The 19,569-nt window shown below is 38.6% G+C and overlaps 1 protein-coding gene across 3 annotated transcripts in view; it reads left to right on the top strand.

Moving 5' to 3' along the window:
• Window positions 1–764: 764 nt before the first annotated feature.
• The window catches only part of ccdc50a (coiled-coil domain containing 50a), a 31,337-nt gene continuing 12,532 nt past the window's right edge, over window positions 765–19,569 (top strand). For 2 of the 3 annotated variants that reach the window (XM_053634346.1, XM_053634345.1), the window contains exon 1: window positions 771–926. In XM_053634346.1, the coding sequence (XP_053490321.1) occupies window positions 878–926 (49 nt within the window). In that variant the 5' untranslated portion in view covers window positions 771–877. Of the gene's footprint in view, window positions 927–19,569 lie in introns of all 3 variants that reach the window. The other variant, XM_053634344.1, reaches the window with a different exon arrangement.

The following is a 19,569-nucleotide window of genomic DNA, read 5'->3' as shown; positions in this document are numbered from 1 at the left end:
ATTGGTTTTAATGGAAACTGTAATGTTCCCGTGGGTCTCTACTGGTAATGTGTTGCCTTCTGTTGGTGGCATGTTATGTCTAATGGATACCATTAAGAACTACTAATAGTAATGGTAACTGTTTTAATGGTTAGCTGATGGTTTGTAATGGTATTTGTAGTGGAAACCATTAGATGTTCAGTGATGGTTTCTATTGTTTTTTTTTCAGCAGGGATGAGTGAAAGCCGATTTCATCGCCTGCTGCTGAAGTCCACCTCAAGCTTTGTTATGTGTTGCGTCTTTCTCAGATGCTTTTCTGCTCACCACGGTTGTAAAGAGTTTTTTGAGTTACTGTCAGCTCAAACCAGTTTGCACATTCTCTGCTGCCCTCACTCATCAACAAGGCGTTTCCGCCAACAGAGAACCTTCTCACTGGACGTGTTTTGTTTTTGTTTGTTTGTTTGTTTTTCCACCATTTTGTATAAACTCTTCAGTATGGACTGTTAGACCAGCAGTTTCTCAAATACTAAACCAGCCTGCCTGACACCAAAACTCCTACTGCAACATGATTAACTGGATGACTCTCTGAATGTGCAGGTGTTCATGTGTTCCTAATAATATGGCCTGTCGTGTTTTCAGACATGCCAACTCCCACACCTCTGAAGTAAACAATTTTAATCATCACGTCACGAAATGCAGCGACTGTCGCAAATCCGTTGCCGTAAAATGTGACTGAAATGCGGCCCTGTCGTGAGGTAGAGGGAGGGGCTCGAGAGTGTGAGAGAGTGAGAGAGAGAGCGAGAGAGAGAGAGGTTACAGAAACCAAAAACAGAAACCTGCCTTAAAATCACTGGAAGCATTCTTCCTAGAAGCCGAAACCGCCTTTATCAGTCACAACATGGAGGATATAAGCATCGACCAGAAAAGGCTCCCCGGCGTCAAAGAAGGTAAGTGGAAGGAAGAGTGATGCGGCTACGCTCGAGACATGTGAATACTTTGACATGTTTATGACATAAAATAAAAATAAAAAAAAACACCCAACACACCTCCATTAACGTTCTCGGATTTCCTGTACAGCGTTTAGTGGTGTCACTGCGAGGAAAACAATCTGCTGCAGCACCATAATCTGTCCTGCCACGCAGCTGCCGAGATTAGGGCTTTGACTTCCTGCCATACATCAAGAATTAAAGCTTGATATCTAACTAAGAAGTGTGTGATAATACACCCTGCACATCGGCTCGACTGTGTTTAGTATACACACTAGCACAGCCTTTTGTTGATGTACAGTAGACTGCATGGTGTCGCATTGATTCAGTCGCTGACGTTATGACACATGACGTTATTTATTGTTTATTATTTTCCCCACGACCCAAAATGTATCTGAATTAAACAGCGTTTAGATTTAGGGATCAACACAAATCCGAGGTCTGGCAGGTCACATCTGAGAGCTGTGTTGTGTTGTGTTGTGTCAGCAGATATTTCACTGCGATATGTGTGTGTGTGTGTGTGTGTGTGAGAGAGAGATTTCTAAATAGCTAAAATAATTGGAGGAATAACCCATAATCTCAAAAACTGCAATACAGGCTTGAACAAGATCCAGATGTTTTGGGCTTTACTGGAGTCAAAAACAGGGATACTACGAGTATTCCTGTTTTTGACTCCTGTGTGTGTGTGTGTGTGTGTGTGTGTGTGTGTGTGTGTGTGTATGTATATATACACTCACACACACACGTACATATACACATATATATCCTAACGTGTTCAGAAAATATCATTTCTGAATAAAATATATAAGATATTCTGGACACACACACATATACAAGCAATGTATGTGTGTGTGTATGTATGTGTGTGTGTGTGTATATATATGTATGTATATATATATTATATATAATGTATTTATGTATGTATGTATGTGTGTGTGTGTGTCTCTCTATCTATATCTATATAGATAGGTATATAGTGGTTAAGGTATAAAGTTGTGAGTTTGGGTGCTTGAGCAAGGACCTTAAGCCTGAAGCCTCAAAAACGTAAGTCGCTCTGGATAAGGACGTAGGCCAAATGCTGTAAATGTCAACATAAAAGTAAAAAGAATAAGTAACATAACATTTTACTTGCAGTCCAGAGCATGGTAAAGCGTCCACACCTGACGTGGGCCATGCTGTGGTTCAGTGTAGGAGAGTAATTGGACCTTTTGGATTCGTTTTGAAGCTGGAAAAGAGTGTTCAGACTTCATCCATCTTACTGAACTCTTTCTGAAATGGCCCAGTGATGTTTTTTTGTTAGGAGACATTTATGGAAGGGGTCTAAGGTGTAAGAGCATAGTAACAGTCACTGTGCAGAGTTTACAGAGTCACAGAGGAGTTTACACTTTCTGGTGTTTCTGTAAAATGATGACAAGCTTTGAGAGAGAGAGAGATCTGATCGAGCAAGTGGGCGAGATGTTGTGTACTGTTTTCGTATAACTGCACGTTCTGCCATGTGTTATTCATTACTTATTACTCAAGAGAAGCACTAGAGTGCATGTAGGGATAGCAGTGGGTGAAATACCGCTCATTTATCGGGTAAAAACTATAGTATTATTTCTGTGCCAGTGGAATAATGGAACATTTCCATAAACCAGATTTCAACAAGGGGTTTTGGTCATTTCAAGTACTTCAAATAGAAAAATGATCCACCATTTTAATGTTTATTTGAATGTGATATTTGTTGTCATAAGGTGCAGTGAGACTCAATTTGGAGTTCTTATCTAAACAATCACAAAGTGACTGCACGACCTACTACTTGATGTAAATACGAGGGATGTAAAGATACACAACATTCAAATGCGATGTGGTTTTGACACAGCACAAATAAGCATTTCCTGAATATAGACATGTGCCTTAGGTTTTCATTCTCAATTAATAAAAGCATTTAACACTGTAAAAGTAAAAAAAAAAACAAAAAAAAACAAGAACAATAATAACTTAATAATGACAGTCGTTGTGTGATCCATTCACACACTCTTAGCAACATACAACCAAACTAAAGCTGTGTTTTAGAATGGAACAGAATTAAACATGGCTTGTAGGCTTGTGCAGTGTACAGTTATTTTTTCTGGTCACGATATTCCAGTTTAAAATATCACGATAAATGATTTGATCGTCCAGAATCACTAGCCTAAAAAAAAGACAGAAAAACAAACATTTTCACCATTTCCTGTTTAAGGACTTGAGGAGTGTGTAATAATATTATCAGAACTGTGGCGAAAACTCAACTGGATTCTGCAGTAATATTCACTAAAATATTTCTTAACATTTGTTAATATTATTTATTGAAAAAAGAATCCTTCTTCTTCTTTTTTTTTTTATTAACAAAGCGTTTGTCTAACATTCATGTCGTCTACATTTTCTCTGTTGATCTGCTGTTCAGCGTTGAGCGGGAGCGCACATGAGAATACGACATGAGAAAACTACATATTTAATCACTTCCTAATGTTCATCACCATTGGTGTTAAATTTGTCCTTTTGTCTAAAAACCCAAAAGAGGTTTGACCATTGACCATTGTTTTCCTGAATTTAAAAAAAAAATCAGTAATAAATATAGTAAATTGATGTTAAATATATATTCGTCTAATGTTAACAAAGCCAAACAAACACTGACTGACAAAACGTTCTCTAACAGAAAAGACAAGAAAGGGGCATCTCCGTGATGGTTGAGAGCGTTGGGGGAAAGGGGCGGGGCTTACAGGGACTGTCTGTTAACATTGGAGAGTTCAAAACACTTTCGTGATTCACATGTCGATTCGCTCGTCTTCCATGTTATTGGAGAGAAAAAAAGACTGCTCTTTTGGCATATTTTTAAACGATGACTTGTACTAGGAGTTTCCTTTCCTGATTTCTACCCCCAGACTGTGGTCAGTAAGCCCCCCTGTTCTGGGAAGAGCTCCTGGCCCAGAGCGCACTGAGCTTTCTGCGGAGTAATTTCCAAATTTTTGGGGGGTTTTTTCCATTCACAATGATGAGTCAGATGAGAGTGCTGATGATTTGAGTAGTGTTTATTCCACTCGTTTTTACTTCCACAAACAGAAGAACAATACTTGGCCTAGCGACAGACACGTACATACCCTCACAATTAATCTGCCCTTCGCGCTCATATTCATGATCAGGTTTCAACTCCATTATACTACTGTGGTAGACGACTAAAATAACAATAACTTTGTCGGTGTCCAAATATTTATGGACCTGGCTGTATTTAACATTAGTTCACTCGATTAGTTATTTTATCAGGTTAACAGGTGACACCGAAACACAAAAACTGATGAGAAGTTTGACCCATATAGGTTAAATAGGTCTACAGTGGCGTGTCAAATCTAATCAAAAACTTTACAAATAACGTTAATGATGATGATCATTAGAAAGTGATTAAATCAACTGATCTGTAAAACGATCTTCAGATGTACTGTGATGTTTTTGTTTTTTCAGCTGTTTTAAGTGATTGTCCAGCTGAGTTTGTGCAACTATACAGCTGATTATTACGCCTCGTCTGAGCTCCTTAAACCTGAAATGGTGGAAATGCTCATTTTCATGTACCGGAAAATACTATTTTTATTTTTATTTTTTTGTCACACCAAATATTGACTTTGTTTCATTCATTACTGTTTACTGCTCTTTACTCTATTTATTTATTTAAATGTAGAAACATTTAGTTTCATTATTTTGAAGGCATCTTCATGCTCTACAGCATTTCTTTGCCGATTATCGGTGTTACTCCATATGATTGATAATAATACATTTACACATTTATTACACATTCATATGATTGATAATAATACATTTACACACTTATTACACATTCATATGATTGATAATAATACATTTACACACTTATTACACATTCATATGATTGATAATAATACATTTACACACTTATTACACATTTATATGATTGATAATAATACATTTACACACTTATTACACATTTATATGATTGATAATAATACATTCACACACTTATTACACATTACACGTGCTGCATGTGACAGATAAAAAAAAAAAATCAGACACTGCGTATTTTCCCCAGTGATGGTTTGCGTTTTTTGTTTTTTTTTAGCCATTTCTGGTTCCTGTTTGAGACTGTGCTTTTAGGTTTATCTTTAGCAAGCGAAAGTTCCACCCAGCTGTAATTTCCTGTGTGTATAAAAACCTCATTTTTAAACCCTACATTGTTGGTAGCATTAAATTATGATTCAGATAATAATAACGCTAAGCTAACTGGGCCTTGAAAATATAGTTGCTTGAGCGCATATTGGTCAGGGGTTCTAGTTTTCGAAAAGGATTCTACTTGTAGAAAGGGGCGTCCCATATTTAATGGTTCTACATAAAAACCTTTTAAGGGTTTTCCCAGAGGGGAATTTAAAAAAAAAAAAAAAAAAATCTTTTGCTGTGCAACAAGTTTTAAGTGACACTTTTCATTATTGAAAATTATTGAAAGTGAAAAATGGCTTCTAATGTGGTATATTTTAGGAACGGCTAGAATATTTGGGCTACAGGTCCACAGGTAATCATAGCTATGCTGAGCTATGCTTTTATACAACAGCTTTATAAGAAATTAATTTTGACTAAATGATGTTACAGACACAGTATGGCTCTATTGCGCTACACTATGGCAGTGTTGGTTCTCTTCATTGGGGAGAAAAAGACTGCTCTTTTGGTGTATTTTTAAGTAATAATTCATATTTATCCAGTGTCACCCAGATGAGGATGGGTTCCCTTTTTAGTCTGGTTCCTCTCAAGGGTTCTTCCTCATGTCATCTCAGGGACTTTATCCTTGCCACTGTCACCTCCGGCTTGCTCATTAGGGAGAAATATATGCAAAAAGTGAAAATGTTGGCAGGTCTGCGAATAATATAATCAGAGTTAACACACGTGGATATAGTGGTTAGTCTAATGCACTGGAGGTAAAACTCCTCATCCACTGAGTTTTAAGGCACTTGATTGGATTTAAGTAGTTTCAAAGGTACTACTCGGCAGTCACAAGATCAGTAATAATTTTCATCTTTTTATTTTTTTATTTTTTCCCCACAGGATTTTTTTCACACCCTGATTTTACTATTCTTGATGTATGCTTTTTATTTTTTTTTGTAGCTGTGAGACATCCTTCCCTCTTGTAGTGTTTAACACATCTATGTCTGAGATAGTGTACTTAATTTGTTCGGTAAAGGAATTAAACAAAAGCACAAGTTGTTATAGGAATCTAATCAACCACATGGTGCTGTGACTTCTTAAGGAAATAGCAATTGTTTTGGTTCAAAATGTATTAAATTTGGTAATAAAAGTCAACGTTTTTGTTTTTTGGAAGCACGCTGCAATGCTATAACGCTTCACATGATGGAAATCTTAAAGATTAAAATCAAAAGATCACTTCCTCTAAAGTCTGGGAACTCTTTCCATTACACTATGCTGTCGGCCTCTCGAAACAACTTGTTTTTTTTTTGTTTTATATTATAAATATTTCCATTTGTAACCATCCATTTCCGGTTTTCAAGCATTATCACACATTTATGGTCAGGTTTAGCTTTTGTCCTATCAGAAAGCCGTCTCTTGTGCTACTTTTGGCTAAAAAGTCATACTTTGTTTGACAAGATATGACTCTTTTCTCATTTTTAAAACACTCATGTTATGAAGAGTGTGCAATTTGTGGTGTTGGGCACAGGGCCGGACTTGTACCAGGCTGTCCTGGGCTTGTAAATAAATAAATATTTCGATTTTTAATCAGTTAGAATATTTTCAAAGTAATATTGTTGTTGGCTTGTTCAATAAGTTCATTAATTTGTTGAAATAGGTGCTTTTTGCGGTCATGGGCTTTTGATTTTAGGTGGCTAATTGTCATAATGTTCGATAACATAAAATATGATCGTGGAGCAAAAGAAAGGATCAGAATATGGACTAGAGCTAGCTTTATTGTTGCTTTATTCAGAGAAGTTTGATTGATGTCTGTCAATAATCCATATTAAAGTGTGTTGTGTACATAGAAGTTTGATTGGGCTGAGCTGGTGGTCTTGTGTCTCTTTTAATGCAGAAAAGTTAGTTTCATATTCAGGCATTCAGGGATTTTTGGACAATAGCGCACAAATAACACACCAAACTATTGTAAGACTACATGTTTTGAGTGTGACAAACGAAGTACAGACTACACCCGTTTAGTTTAAAAAATATATATTTGGAGTTCATCAAATATTTTCAGTTTCTGTGTCACTGAGACGTTAGGGACTGTCGCTAAAGTACAGCGAAAAGGAAAATGCGAAAGGTTTGTGTAAAAAAATAAATAAATAAAATGTTGTGTGCTATTGGGTATCAATTCATTTTTGGACATGTGGTAATATCTTTGAAAATGGCGTTTTCCTGTGCGGTTTAACATTTCTGTGTTTCTACATTTCTATTATGTTTTCTATGTACATACCTGCCGAGTGCTGGGTCATGTAACCGTTCCTGATGTTTTCCTGACTTGTTAGAAAAGTAGGAAAGAAAAAATACCTGGACCAACAAGCAATTGTTTTGAGGTCACTTGCAAAATGCGATGAGAGATTTCAGCTAGGCATGATGGAGATCTAGAAGTTAGATCAATGTAAGGAGCCTGTTAAGCAGTGTCCTGTTCACATTTTCATGATGTTTAGCATTGTGAATAAAATAATTTCTCCAGATCAAATAAAAATTTATTTTCACATACATAGTATGACATGCAGTGAATTGCTCTTTACAACCGCACCGGTATGTAAACGAGAATAAAAATATAAAATACAATAAAAAATATAATAAGAAAAAAGAAAGCATGTAATACAATGGAGAAGAAAACTAGAATATATGAATAGAACAATTTCAGAATTTAGAATATAATACAAAAATGACAATTATATAGAGTAAAATAGTAACATTACAAAGCGGAAAAAGAAAAATTTACAATTCTACGAAATGGAGGAGAAGAACTGGACGTGTGCAAATTGTAGAGAGTGCAAAATATGATGAGCGAATGTACCGATGTAAAAATGTAATAGCATGCAGGATAGTGGATGATGTATGTGTGAGTCCAGTTCTATTCCTTGGTGTTCCTCTGGTTGAGGGATCCGCCCGAATCGCCTGTGGGAAAATGCTTCTCCTCATTCTCTGTCTTGGCCTTCAGGAAACGGAAATGTTTCCCTGACCGTAGCAGAGATAACAGTCCATTGTTGGGATAGTTGAGGTCCTTCATTATCTTCCTGGCCTTCGTCCGGCTCCGCAGTTATTTTCTGACCTTGACCTAGAGCCAGTTTAAGAAACACAGTGGTAAATACAGTCAGTCTTGTCTGCCTAAAGATGCTATAAACCTCACTAGACAAGTGTGTTATTCTTATGATTTGATCAGATTTTTCTATAGTTACACACCGTAGTTCAGTTTGTAATCAGATAGTGGCTGTCAAAATGTCTGGAATGCTGTTTCTCCATCACATCATTATGAAAACAGAGAAGAACGCTTACACAATCTGTAAAGGTGAAGTTTTAAAGGTATGAATGGTTTAATAAATAGACATTTAATAAAAGAAATGAAGGAAACAAGAACTGAGTGAATTACTCATAGATTCTTTCCCCACTGATGTTACGGTAAACAGAGATCAGTCGAGTGCAGGCAACAAGGAGGCTTGTGTTTTCGAAGCAGTAATCACAGGCTGCCAGACATTTACATATATTTGGGTTTGTTCTGTTGCTGACATGGGATTAATATTCTAACAGTTAAGCCATCTCTACCTGATATTTCACTGCCACGAAATCCAGTGGCGTAAATATTATCTTAACAGACCTGCTAACTTTTATTTTTAAAGGCAGCTTAACATCAGACTACGCTAGAACGGGTTATCAAAGAACTGTTATTTTCTCTTCAAATTTCTGATGGAGACATTTGACATCTGAAGTGTTTCGCGTAGATTTTGAACTCCAACACCAGCTGGATGCCCTGCCCCCTTCCCCTCAATCTCATGAACGCCATGTGATTACTGTAAAACCCCACATATACTGTATACCCACACTACAATTTTTGTCTTAGACAAGGGATTTGTGACAGGATTATATATATATTTAAATATTTTTAAAAAAGTATTGCTTTTTTACTTTGAGAGTCACTTGAAACATTTTCTCCCGACATATTCCACATGGACGTTCTCGCTGTGGTTGCAGCGATGGCCTTGGGACTGCAATTACCACGTGCAGTTTTACACTCAGGTCTCCTTTAGTGAACAGTGGACTAGTTCAACAAACAGACTTCATATAAAAACCATAACGAACTTTCTTTTACTTTCACACTATCCGGTGTTCCCCAGATGAGGACGGGTTTCCTTCTGAGTCAGGTTCCTCTCAAGGTTTCTTCCTCATATCATCTTAGGGAGTTTTTCCTCACCACCGTCACCACCGGCTCACTCAATAGGGATAAATTCACACACTTAAAATTCGTATCCTGTGTTTATATGTTTCTGTAAAGCTGCTTTGAGACAATGTCCATTGTTAAAAGTGCTATACAAGTAAAACTGCATTGAATTGAATTGAATATTGATGCAAAATTGAGCCTAACTCGGCCTGCTCAGTTGTACTGCTACAGAGCATGATTGGATGTTAGTTGCTTAATTGTATCGTAGTACACTTGTCTGGAAACATCTCAATCAGTCCATACAGGATTTTGCTGCATTTTTTTTTGTGATTGTTGTGGCCAGAAATGCTTGATTTAGCTGTGGCTTTTTAAAATTTTTGCAATGCAATTTGCGGCGTTTTTTTTGTGCTGTTTTTTCGTGGAAAACTACTTGATTTGGCCAAATTGCAATCACACAAAATAGTTCTGCACGGTCTTTCACAGTGCTGTTTGTTGGTAAATGAGACCTTTTAGCTGTACTCATGTTAGGCGCACGTGAATCGAAGAGGCTTTGGCTGAACGCACATCGTGATGACGTCACATGAGGCGTCCTGGCCCAGATCTGTGGAAGATATTTGGTAATTTAGAGAAATTGCAAGCTCTCTGACGGCGTTTCGTTGATTTCACATTAATTTCAGCGATCGCAAAATCCTGGAGAAACTACTCAATATATTTCTCCACTGTGATTACCTTTATTTGGTTACATTTCTATACATATCTATAAAATTAACACAGAATAAGAGTAAATATGGCACGTTGGAATTATCTGATTTTTCAACATATGGATGATACTGGGGATATAAAAAGTCTGCACACCCCTGTGTAAAAAAAAAAAAAAACTATCTGAAACATTTTAGGGGAAAATCGGAAGATAAGAGTTACAGTAAACTTGGATGTGGTTGTGTTCAGAATAAACCAATCACATTCAATCTCCTGTTCATAAGTAACTATCATACAGCTGTCATCAATGTAATTATTCTGATTAACCCCAAAATAAAGACCAGCTGTTTCTGTAAGATTTTCTCGACATCATCTTGGTTTTGTCTGACTGCTGAAGCCATGGTCCGCAAAGAGCTGACAAAGCATGTACAGGGTCTCACGCTATTTGTATACGTGCACATTAAAGGTGAGAAATGATCTGACATGATTTATCTGGGCGTCATTCTTGTTCTTCATAAAAACCTGCCATTTTAACAGGGGTGTGTAAACTTTTTATTTCCATTTGGATCTCTGCCAACTACGCTGAAAAAATGGAACATGTGGTTGGTCGGAATATATTACGTATAGTTTCTATACAGCTATTATGTTTCTTATCAAAGCGTGATTTCATTACTTATAGAAAATGTAAGTTTCTAATTACTGGATTGAATTATGTCGAGTGAGCATGATCAATTCATGTAGTATTAACAAAAATTAATTATATTATGAAATCTCGTGAGGTCGCAAACAGTCTGGGATCGATCCCCAGTTTGAGTGAAAGTTCTACTTTATTCAGGGGTTTGAAAACATGATCAAATCATGCGAATCACAATTCGCTGTAGGGTCTTGCGGTCGGAGGCTGTGCGGTTTCTGTAACACATGGTGAGACAGCTGGTCAGGACGCTCTCTATTGTCCCTCTGTACAAGGAGGTGAGGATGGGAGGGGGGAGTTTGGCTCTCTTCAGCCTCCGCAGGAAGTGGAGGGCCTTCTTGGCTAGGCAGGTGGTGTGGCGAGTCCAGGAGAGGTCCTCCATCATGTGCACACCAAGAAACTTGGAGCGTTTGTCCCTCTCCACAGTTGTTCTGTTGATGAGCAGTGGTGAGTGGTCCACTTGGGTCCTCCTGAAGTCGACTATTATCTCTTTAGTCTTATCAATATTAATAGATAGATAGCCACGTTCTACAGACAACACAACACATTTTCTGATTTGGCTCTGTTACTGTTCCCTTGTCATCATCACCATGACTGCTAGCTTATGAAATATCCTCTGTATTTTAAGTTCATTGACATTTATTTTTTACTGTTAATCATTTATTCCAGTCATGTCTGGTTGAAAACCTTTACTGGAGCTGCCTGCATGAGCCTCTCCTGTTTATACGCCTCTGCCAGTAGATGTTGTCTATCCATCATCGCTGAGTCCGTCTGAGTTTTTGCAATCACGAGCACGATATCTCAAGAACGAGTGGTTGAATGTTTGTAGGATTTATATGGCTTAATCATTGTATCAATCAGACACACTAATTAGATTTTGTTATTGATCCAAACAAGGTCAAGGTCACAGCAAGGTCAGATGTATGAAATAGTTTCTCTTTAATAGATGCCTTCCTGTTTCAAGTATATTTTAATGTTTTTGGGGTGTACAAATTAGTAACCAGAAGGACTAGACTTGGTGGTGGAGGCATCGCCGTCAACGCCATTGGTGTTGATTTCTACTTGTTGATACTAAGAGCCAATTAAAATCGAGTACACAACATTGAAACATTAGAGTCTCAGAATGATGTGGGGAATCCAACAGGATTTACTTTTGTTTTGTTTATTTTCAGATCTGGTCTGGTTTCTGGCTTTGAAATAAACAAAAAACAAAAACAAACAAAAAAGCTTGTTCATCAAATATTACAACATCCATAAATGCTGTTTAAAAGTTTCAACCAATATGAAGGAAATTCACAGCTTTCTTACCTTGGTAAACACTTCCTACAGCCCGTGCTTCTCCCAAACACTGTGCGTATAGATTAAAAAAAACAAAAAAACACCAAGATAAACAGGCAGCACTTCGCCGAGGACTGAGCTCGTAGCAACAAAAGCTTCGAATCTCACTTCAGAGATATGGAATTGGTACAGGTTTGAAAAGTCAGATGAACAAGTATATGTAAAACATAATGCCGCATTACATCGTAAGCAGTAATTCGTTTTTCAGAATTACATTATTTTCAACCTCGGCACGTTCAACAGTTGACGCCCAGACGTGCATATTTTGTTAGCAACAGGCTAGGCAGCTAGCACGGATGAGTGATGTGTATTTTTTTTTTCTCAAACAGCAAACTGTATAGTCAGTGTTTTAGATTTACCAAACGAATATGTTGGTATGTTGATTAATCTAAAGCTAATACGTGTATATACAGTGTTGTGTTTGATTTCTCCTGGGTTTTGTGTATATCTCATACTAAATTGTTTCAGAAATGAAAACAAAATCTAAGATAAAACAAAGGCAACCAGAGTAAACACTAAATACAGTTTTTAAATGATAATGTTATTTATTGAAGCAACATAATTATCTAATACCAACTGGGCCTGTGTGAAAATGTATTTGCCCCCATAGTTACTAATTCCCCAAATCTATGAAACGGCATTCCTAATGGGGTTCAGCTGGAGTAGACACAACCAGACCTGATTACTGCAAACCCTGTTCCATCACATCAACACTTACATAGAACTTTCTCAACTGCATGAAGTTGGTTAAAAGAGCTTACCCAGTATCACACTATGCCAAAATTGAAAGAAATTCCAGAAACGATGAGGAATAATGTGATTGAAATACATCAGTCTGGGAAGGGTTACAAAGCTATTTCTAAGGCTCTGGGACTCCAAAGGACCACAGTGAGAGCCGTTATCTCCAAATGGAAAAACTCAGCACTGTAGTGAACCTTCCCAGAAGTGGTCGAACTTCCAAAATTCCTCCAAGAGCACAGCGACTATTCATCCAGCATGTCACAAAAGACCCAAGGACAACAGGCCTCTCTTGCATCAATAAAGGTTCATGACTCCACTATCAGAAAGACACTGGGCAAAAATGGCATCCATGGAAGATTGGAGAGGAGGAAACCACTGCTAACTAGGCCTGTCACAATAGTCAATATATCGACTTATCGCACGATGTATGGAAATGTGCTCGATAATTTTTGGTGACGCAATATATTGCGATTGATCAATTTTAATTATTGAAAATAGTGAATATAATATTTTTTACATAAAAATGAATGTCACCAGCATTTTAGTCGATCACCCCTGTCATCTTGTCTGCTCTGTCTGGCGGAGGCAGGGCTCAGGCAGTGTCTCCACACACACACACACACACACACACACACACACACAGAGCGAGAGAGAGAGAGATGGAGAGAGGGAGGACAGCGACAGGTGAAGAGAAGGCGTGAACCCACTGTGTTTATATAGTGTTTCATGACAACTACAGCCAGTTAGGAAGATTAAGTCCCAATGGACTTGGTTTTAAAGCCGCATGAGAGAGGAGAGCCGATTAACGTAAACAAGCTGGTATTTCAACTTTGTTTAAAAACAGTGGCAACGAAAAGAGGAAACACAACTAACCTAAAATCTCACTGAAAACATAACCGTCCCACCCAGTTTTTCAATCTGGGAACAACACCTGCAGCTGGGTCTTCCAGTCAGTTAGTTATCTGTTACAGATGCCTTTTCCTGGCAGTGCAAATATAAACGTGACCACGCGAAATGGCGCATGCTCACTCGCTGTATAGCCAAAGAGATGCAGCCATTAAACACGGTCGAAAAACCAGCATTTAAAAATATGCTGCAAACTTATGACAAACAAATCTCCCAAAACAAAAACAAATCTCCCAAACTGCCATTCCATCCATGTACAACAAAGTAAAAGATGACATTCTGAAGGAGATATGACATCTCCTTTTACTCTGCCATTACAGAGATGTGGTCAAGCTCAAATATGATCCCATACATGAGCATGACCACACACTACATAACTGCTGACTGGACTCTGCAGTCAAAGTGTTTAGAGACCAGATACATACCCCAGAACCACACTGCTGATGTACTTGCTGAAGCCCTTCAGTCAGATTTAGCAGACTGGGAATTGCATGAGTGCAAAATGGCCTCTATCACTACAGACAATGGTGTTAACATTGTGGCTGCAATACGCAGCCATGGCTGGCCATGGCTGGCCATGGCTGGCCATGGCTGGCCATGGCTGGCCATGGCTGGCCATGGCTCAGTTGCTTTGGCCACAACCTCCATTTGGCTGTTTCTCATGGACTAGACAGTGACCAGGATCTCACAGCACATGCCATGGGACTTTGTAGGAATCTTGTCAACACCTTCAATCTGAGCAGGCTCAAGAAGAGAGACCTGAGGAAGGCACAGACTGAAACCAATGTCTCCCAACACAATCTAGTACTGGTGAGTGATGATAACATGTTATTATACAACACAAAATATTTAAAGGGTTAATATAAACTTAATGGGTCTTATGGGGCCAGTTTGTATGTATGTATTAAATAATTTGTTAGATTATAATATAACCATGTACAATTACTTGTGATTAAATAAAGGAAATTTAAAGAGTAGTATTTGTTGAATAATGTTAGTATAGATGAATTAATGAATATAAAAACAATGTTATCTTTTCCACAGGATGTCGCCACACGATGGGGCACCGAGCAAAAAATGATAGAGAGGGTGCTGGAGCAACTGCCAGCCATAAGATGTGTCCTGGTTGAAGATCGAAAACATGGCCACCTCAACCCACATTCTGTGTTGGAATCCATTAATGCAGCAATGAAGCCAGTGGCTGATTTCACGGATGTGTCACTGTGTCCTCAGTAAAGCTTGTGTTGGAACTTATTAAAAGGTGAACTTTTGTCACCAGACCACAATGGCACTGCACTGACAGCAATCATAAAGGCAAACATGTGCAGCGTATTGACAAATACAGCCCATCTGAAATCCAAAACCTTCTGACAAAGGCCACCATCTTGGATACAAGGTATCGTGGTACCATGGAGGATGCAGAGGTCATGGATCATGTCACAGAAAAGCTCTTGCGAGAACAAATAGACATGAATGAGGAAGAAGTGCCAGTGGTGAGAGCTGTGTTAAAGCTGCAGGGGGAAATGAAGGATCTGAATCTGAACCTCCAGCAACCAAGAAGAGGCTGTGTGACCTTCTCCAGAACAGAAGAACCAAACTTACAAGTCAACAGACTCAGGTATCGGTAGCAAAAAGAGCGCAGGCTGATGTGGAGCTGACCAAGTTCCTCCAGGTAGAAGCACTTGATGCATCTTCTGATACATGGATGTGGTGGCATGATAACCATAGAAGATTTCTTCTAAAAGGGAAGTTAGCACAAAAATACATGTGCATTTGTGCAACAAGCACTAGCTCAGAAAGATCCTGCCTTAAGTCCCACAAGGTAAACCTGTTGGTGTTCCTTTCTCGGAACCTGCCTAACAGTTAAAAATAGATCTGGCAGCAGATCTGGTCATATTCTCATTATATCGTCAGTGGAATAAAATGACAATAATATAGTTTATCGCAGTTAATTTTGGGATAATATATCGCACAACAAAAAGTAGTTATCACGACAGCCGTACTGCTAACCCAGAAGACCATTAAGGCTCGTCTGAATTTTGCCAAAACACCTTGATGATCCTCAAACCTTTTTAGGAGAATGTTCTGTGGACTGATAGATTCTGTGGACTTCCAACATCCCTGTTGGAAGACCGGGGTCCCGTTACATCTGGCGTAAACCGAACACAGAATTCCACAAAAAGAACATCATACAGTGAGGGAAAAAAGTATTTGATCCCCTGCTGATTTTGTACGTTTGCCCACTGACAAAGAAATGATCAGTCTATAATTTTAATGGTAGATTTATTTGAACAGTGAGAGACAGAGTAACAACAAGAAAATCCAGAAAAACGCATGTCAAAACTGTTATAAATTGATTTGCATTTTAATGAGGGAAATATGTATTTGACCCCCTCTCAATCAGAAAGATTTCTGGCTCCCAGGTGTCTTTTATACAGGTAACGAGCTGAGATTAGGAGCACACTCTTAAAGGGAGTGCTCCTAATCTCAGCTTGTTACCTGTATAAAAGACACCTGTCCACAGAAGCAATCAATCAATCAGATTCCAAACTCTCCACCATGGCCAAGACCAAAGAGCTCTCCAAGGATGTCAGGGACAAGATTGTAGAACTACACAAGTCTGGAATGGGCTACAAGACCATTGCCAAGCAGCTTGGTGAGAAGGTGACAACAGTTGGTGCGATTATTGGCAAATGAAAGAAACACAAAAGAACTGTCAATCTCCCTCGGCCTGGGGCTCCATGCAAGATCTCACCTCGTGGAGTTGCAATGATCATGAGAACAGTGAGGAATCAGCCCAGAACTACACGGGAGGATCTTGTCAATGATCTCAAGGCAGCTGGGACCATAGTCACCAAGAAAACAATTGGTAACACACTACGCCGTGAAGGACTGAAATCCTGCAGCGCCTGCAAGGTCCCCCTGCTCAAGAAAGCACATATACATGCCCGTCTGAAGTTTGCCAATGAACATCTGAATGATTCAGAGGACAACTGGGTGAAAGTGTTGTGGTCAGATGAGACCAAAATAGAGCTCTTTGGCATCAACTCAACTCGCCGTGTTTGGAGGAGGAGGAATTCTGCCTATGACCCCAAGAACACCATCCCCACCGTCAAACATGGAGGTGGAAACATTATGCTTTGGGGGTGTTTTTCTGCTAAGGGGACAGGACAACTTCACCGCATCAAAGGGACGATGGACGGGGCCATGTACCCTCAAATCTTGGGTGAGAACCTCCTTCCCTCAGCCAGGGCATTGAAAATGGGTCGTGGATGGGTATTCCAGCATGACAATGACCCAAAACACACGGCCAAGGCAACAAAGGAGTGGCTCAAGAAGAAGCACATTAAGGTCCTGGAGTGGCCTAGCCAGTCTCCAGACCTTAATCCCATAGAAAATCTGTGGAGGGAGCTGAAGGTTCGAGTTGCCAAACGTCAGCCTCGAAACCTTAATGACTTGGAGAAGATCTCTAAAGAGGAGTGGGACAAAATCCCTCCTGAGATGTGTGCAAACCTGGTGGCCAACTACAAGAAACGTCTGACCTCTGTGATTGCCAACAAGGGTTTTGCCACCAAGTACTAAGTCATGTTTTGCAGAGGTGGTCAAATACATATTTCCCTCATTAAAATGCAAATCAATTTATAACATTTTTGACATGCGTTTTTCTGGATTTTTTTTGTTGATATTCTGTCTCTCACTGTTCAAATAAATCTACCATTAAAATTATAGAATGATCATTTCTTTGTCAGTGGGCAAACGTACAAAATCAGCAGGGGATCAAATACTTTTTTCCCTCACTGTACCTATGATCGAGCATGGTGGTGGCAGTGTGATGGTGTGGGGATGCTTTGCTGCTTCAGGGCCTGGACAACTTACAATAATTGAGGGAAATATGAATATGAAACATGAACTATGAAACATGAACTCTCTACCAGAAAATCCTAACGGAGAATATCCGGTCTTCAGTCCGTAAGTTGAGACTGAAGAGCAACTGGATTATGCAGCAAGACAATGATCAAAAGCGTAGGAGTAAATTCACCTCTGAATGACTCAAAAAGAGAAAGCAAAATGAAAGTTTTGGAGTGGCCTAGTCAAAGTCCTCATTTGAACCAATTGAGATGCTGGAGCGTAAACAGGTTTTTCACATGGGTGATAAGTGTTGGCTAACTTTTATTTTTGCTTCAATAAAAAAAAAAAATAATAATAAAAACTGTATTGTGTGTTTGCTCAGGTTGCCTTTGTTTTATTTTGTATTTCATTTGAAGATCTGAAACTATTTAGTATGAGATATACACAAAAACAGAAGTAATCAGGGTGGAGCAAATACTTTTTCACCGCTCTGTATAATACAAGTCATTTAAAGGTAAGAAGTTTTAGTTTGTTTATTTCTGATGCTGTTTGCAGCCATGTTGATTTGAGGTCACTCAAAGGAACTCGTATTTGGGAAGATTAACCCAAGTTGAGTTCTCAGTTGCGGTGGCATTTCATGTCATGAAACACATGGCCCCCGTTTACTCTGTTGAGAAAGAAGGGTGCACGACGTTGTGCAAAAGTAGTAACAGCACCATCTATAGCAAATAGTGCAAACTTTAAATATTCTTTATTTAAAAAAAAAAAAAAAAACAACATTGTTTGCACTGTTTGCTATAGATGGTGCTGTTACTATTTTTGAACATGTGCATCTTCCAAAGTCCATTCTAATAATTAAAAAAACTCTGAAAAAAATTACATTGATGCAGTGTAATTATACTTGCATTATGTAAGATAAAAAAAAACTGAAATCAAACGATAGTCGTTCATAAAGTTTTTAAAAAATTGAGGGTTTTTTTTTTGCACTATTGCCCAGCCCTAATCTAGAACAGTATTTCTGCAGAGCCATTTCTGTATTTCTGCAGAGCCATAGCTCTGTCCTGTGGCTCAATTCAGCAGCTCACATCTAAAAACCAAACAAAGCAAAAATCCAAAACACAACATGTTTGGTTCACTTCTTGCAGTCGAGTCAGTTCAGGTTCGAACTGCTTTCTCACTGCACTCAAACCACTTGTTTTGGTCCAGACTTGAGTACCACTGCTGTGTTCATCTACCAAGAGAAACACACTGAGGGGGTAAATACACCAGAGTTTATTAACAATTTATTCACCTCTACATGTTATTACACACCAATGACATCCAGTAAAAACTTACTCCAATTATATTATATTATATTATATTATATTATCAGACCTGACAATCATTTTGCAGCAGCAGATTAAGTGAAATGTCGGTAAAAAATGTCGGACATGTGGACAGAAACCCTTTGTAAATGAATTATTACTGCAAATGTAGTGTTAGTTGTTATTTTAATAAACTGTTTACTGCGCATTACTGCAGTTTTTGTGATTGCCACAGTTCCTGACTTTACATCTGGTGACATGGTGGAAATTTTCTTCTTCGTTTTGAACGGTCATTTACCATGATTTTAAAATGGAAATTCACAGGTCTAGTTCTATTCATATGGACTACGTGCTGCATATCGGAAAGCACCATTACCCATTAAAATGTAAAATTATTGTAGCGCCGCAGATTCAGAATGGCTGTAGCTTTCATTGTGGCAGCGGTTAGCATAACAGGATTAGCAGTTGTCAGGGCTTAATTTGGAGGGTGGAGTAGATGGTCTAACTTTACTTGTTTCACTTGTTTGGTGATTTTACTGTGGGGGGAAGTTACAGGATGAAGCAGAGAGAGCTCCGTCATCCATTCTCTTATTTACACCAGTTCACTTCAACAGAACGTAAAGGCGCATGTACATTTTATGCACTGTTAATCACATTTTCTGTCCTGTGTTTTGCAGACTGCATTTTTTA

This window comes from Ictalurus furcatus, chromosome 10 (genome assembly GCF_023375685.1).
Source record: "Ictalurus furcatus strain D&B chromosome 10, Billie_1.0, whole genome shotgun sequence".
NCBI lineage: Eukaryota > Metazoa > Chordata > Actinopteri > Siluriformes > Ictaluridae > Ictalurus > Ictalurus furcatus.
The sequence above is the reverse complement of the archived record's forward strand: the minus strand, read 5'-3'. Positions and strand labels throughout refer to the sequence as shown.